At 51.2% G+C, this 4004-nt stretch overlaps 1 protein-coding gene across 1 annotated transcript in view; it reads left to right on the top strand.

Annotated features, from left to right (window-relative positions):
• The first annotated feature begins 2139 nt into the window (after positions 1-2139).
• Positions 2140-4004, top strand: part of LOC109936689 (galactose-3-O-sulfotransferase 2-like) — a 13134-nt gene continuing 11269 nt past the window's right edge. Inside the window, exon 1 of the mRNA XM_048620021.1 lies at positions 2140-2205. Within this exon, the coding sequence (XP_048475978.1) occupies positions 2183-2205 (23 nt within the window). The 5' untranslated portion in view covers positions 2140-2182. The remainder of the gene's footprint in view (positions 2206-4004) is intronic.

Raw genomic sequence — 4004 nt, forward strand, 5'->3', positions numbered from 1 at the left:
CCTGAGAGAAATATAGAAAATACATTATATACGTGTGTGATATTTTATACTTATTAGACCATCAACAGTGGCTACAGAATGTGTTCTCTGAATAACCTTAACATCCCACAACCAAAAAATTTACAATAAAGCTAATTCTAACTCTAAAACTCAACAGATCTGGTAGCTTCTGTGGAGAGAAAACTGAGGCTGATTTTCTCCAGCTATTCCCGTTTTTGTTCCAGATTTCCAGCAACAATCCTTTGGGTTTCCCAATATCCCTCTTCCTGGAACTCAGTAAGATTCCCTCCCGTTCCCTCAACAGGATGTAGATAGAACTCACCTCACTCATCATAAAAATCTCAACTGCTATATGTCAGAATTCTGTAATGATTAATTTGCCCCTTCAAAAAAATTATCCTGAGGCACACGATCTGTGTTTCTTCTTTAAATGCTGCAATACTGCTGAAGCAGACTGTCACATACCACAGTTGTTCTCCCTCTGAGAGAGCTGAGACAGGATGAACCCAATGTTCAATATATTACCGTGAAATGTCCAGCAGGTTTACAGCTTAATATCGGGAAAGCTCCAGAGAGTCACGCGGCGTGGACACAGACCCTTCGGCCCAACCAGTCCATGCTGACCGTTATCCCAAACTGAACCGGTCCCACCTACCTGCCCCTGGCCCATATCCCCCTAAACCTTGGAGAGAAATCAGACTTAACGTTTGGGTCGAGTGACACTTCCTTGGAACTACCCCAGTTCTGAGGAAGGGTCACCGGACCCGAAACGTTAACTCTGTTTTTCTCTTCACAGATGCTGCCAGACCTGCTGAGCTTTTCCAGCAATTTCTGCTTTCGTTTCTGATTTACACGATCCACAGTTCTTTCAGTTTTTGCTTCCCCCCTACAACCCCAGGGGTAAATAAGTCCCAGCCTCTCCTTATAACTCTAAAAATAGGGTGGCACAGTGGCTCAGTGGTTAGCGCTGCTGCCCCACAGCACCAGGGACCCGGGTTCGATTCCACCCTCCCCGTGTCTGTGTGGGTTTCCTCCCACAGTCCAAAGATGTGCAGGTTAGGGTGGGTTGGCCGTGCTAAATTGTCCCATAGTGCCCAGGGATGTGCAGGTTAGGGTGGATTGGCCGTGCTAAATTGTCCCATAGTGTCCCAGGGATGTGCAGGTTAGGGTGGATTGGCCGTGCTAAATTGTCCCATAGTGTCCAGGGATGTGCGGGTTAGGGTGGGTTAGCCATAGGAAATGCAGGGTTACAGGGGATAGGGGACTGAGTCTGGGTCGGATGCTCTTTGGAGGGTCAGTGCGGACTTGGTGGGCCAAAAAGCCTGTTTCCCCACTGCAGTGATTCTAACTCAAACCTTCCAGTTTCCGTAACATTCTGGTAAATCTTTTCAATGTCCTTCCCAGGGTAATAAAATCCTATAGGAGAGAGGATGTGTGTATCCCTGGCTTCCCATCCCCTCTCATTCTTGATCTCCTCCTGCACAGACCCCCAGAGGCACATCTCCATCTCTGTATTCTAGCAGTAGTGGAGGGTTGGAGGGAGGGACAGAGGGATGGAGGGAGGGTTAGAGGGAGGGAGGGGCAAAGGGATGGAGGTAGGGACAGGGAAATGGAGGTAGGGTTAGTGGGATGGATGGAGGGAGGGAGGGTTAGAAGGAGGGAGGGACAGAGGGAGGGTTAGAGGGAGTGAAGGACAGAGGGAGGGAGGGTTAGAAGGAGAGAGAGGGATGGAGGGATGGAGGGAGGGAGGTTTAAAGGGAGGGAAGGACAGAGGGAGGGAGGGAAGGAAGGTCGGAGGGAGGGAAGGAAGGACAGAGGGAGGGAGGGAAGGAAGCACAGAGGGAGGAAAGGAAGGACAGTGGGTGGGAGGGAAGTGAGGACGGTGGGAGGGGGGGGGGGGAGGGAAGGGAGGAGGGGGGGAAGGAAGGACAGTGGGAGGGAAGGACAGTGGGAGGGAAGGAAGGACAGTGGGAGGGTTAGAGGGAGGTCTATAGGGAGTGAGAGAGAGGGTTAGAGGGAGGGAGAAGAGCAGCTGCCTCTCTCCCTGGGAGGATCCAGCAGGAGGTGTCTGTGGAGAAGGGGCTGGAAAGCGCACACAGGCATTTCCCCGGCACTGGGAGCTGCACAGGGACGGAGAGAGAGAGCAAATTCCTGCGCTGTTAGCACCGGCCCCATCGCTGGGATGTTCCGGAGGAGGCGTCGCAAGTAAAGTGACCCGTTTTCTTCAACGGAGGGAGAGGGAGAGGGAAGGAGGGAGAGAGAGGGAGAGGGAAGGAGGGAGAGAGAGAGAGGGAGAGGGAAGGAGGGAGAGAGAGAGAGAGGGAGAGGGAAGGAGGGAGAGAGAGAGAGGGAGAGAGAGAGGAGAGAGGGAAAGGTGAGGGAGGGAGGGAGGGGGAGAGAGAGAAGGAGAGAGGGTGAGAGAGGGAAAGGGAAGGAGGGAGAGAGAGAGAGGGAGGGAGAGAAAGGGAAGGAGGGAGGGAGAGAGGAGGGGGAGAGAGGGAGAGGGAAGGAGGGAGGGAGAAAGAGAAGGAGAGAGAGGGAGGGAGAGGGAGAGAGAAAGAGGGAGGGAGAGAGATAGATGGATGTGGGGGACATAGATGGGAGAGAGAGAGAAAGAGCGAGCGATAGAGGAGGGAGAGAGCGAGAGACGACAGAGAGATAAATGAGGGAGAGATAGATATGAATGAGGGAGACGGATGGGAGAGAGAGATGAGCGAGAGAAATCGATGAGGAAGAAAGAGATGGATGAGAGAAATGGAGGAGAGAGATGGATGGATGAAGGAGAGGATGAGAGAAGGGGGTAGAGGGAGAGAGAGATTAGAGAGAGAGAGAGATACAATGTGAAACGCAAAGGGGGCAATTGGGTTTTCTGGAGCTGTGAACCATACAGAGAGCTCCCTCTCCCCAGGGGTGGGGGGAAACTGCCAGGATTGGAATCAGAGTCACCTGGGGGGGTGTCAGGAGGGTGAGTGAGGAACCGGAGGAGGTACGTGACTGGGAGATTAATGTAACAGAGGTGTTTATTCTCCCAGAGCTGAGAACAGACAGAGCCCATTGGAGCTGCAGCTCAGAGAGAATTAAAGTCTGTGTGTGCGTGAGTTGTGTCTGTGTCTCAGTGTGTGTGTATCTGTTTAAGTGTGTGTCAGTGTGTGTGTATGTCTTTGAGTGTGTGTTTGTGTGTGTGTCAGTGTGTGTATGTGTTTGAACGTGTGTGTCAATGTGTGTGTGTGTTTGAGTGTGTGTCAATGTGTGTGTGAGAGTGAATGTGTGTGTGTGTGTGAGAGTGAATCTGTGTGTGTGTGTGTGGGTGAGTGTGTGAGAGTGAATGTGTGTGTGTGTGTGTGTGAGAGTGAATCTGTGTGTGTGTGTGAATCTGTGTGTGTGTGTGTGGGTGAGTGTGTGAGAGTGAATGTGTGTGTGTGTGTGAGAGTGAATCTGTGTGTGTGAGAGTGAATCTATGTGTGTGCGTGAATCTGTGTGTGTGTGTGTGGGTGAGTGTGTGAGAGTGAATCTGTGTGTGTGTGTGTGGGTGAGTGTGTGAGAGTGAATGTGTGTGTGTGTGTGAGATTGAATCTGTGTGTGTGTGTGAATCTGTGTGTGTGTGTGTGTGGGTGAGTGTGTGAGAGTGAATGTGTGTGTGTGTGTGAAAGTGAATCTATGTGTGTGCGTGAATCTGTGTGTGTGTGTGTGGGTGAGTGTGTGAGAGTGAATGTGTGTGTGTGTGTGAGAGTGAATCTGTGTGTGTGCGTGTGTGTGTGTGAATCTGTGTGTGAATCTGTGTGTGTGTGTGGGTGAGTGTGTGAGAGTGAATGTGTGTGGGTGAGTGTGAGAGAGTGAATGTGTGTGTGAGAGTGAATGTGTGTGTGTGTGAGTGAATGTGTGTGTGTGTGTGTGTGTGAGTGAATGTGTGTGTGTGTGTGTGTGTGAGTGAATCTGTGTGTGTGTGTGTGTGAGAGAGTGAATCTGTGTGTGTGTGTGTGTGTGAGTGAATCTGTGTGTGTGTG

This window comes from Rhincodon typus, chromosome 45 (assembly GCF_021869965.1).
Source record: "Rhincodon typus isolate 14 chromosome 45, sRhiTyp1.1, whole genome shotgun sequence".
NCBI lineage: Eukaryota > Metazoa > Chordata > Chondrichthyes > Orectolobiformes > Rhincodontidae > Rhincodon > Rhincodon typus.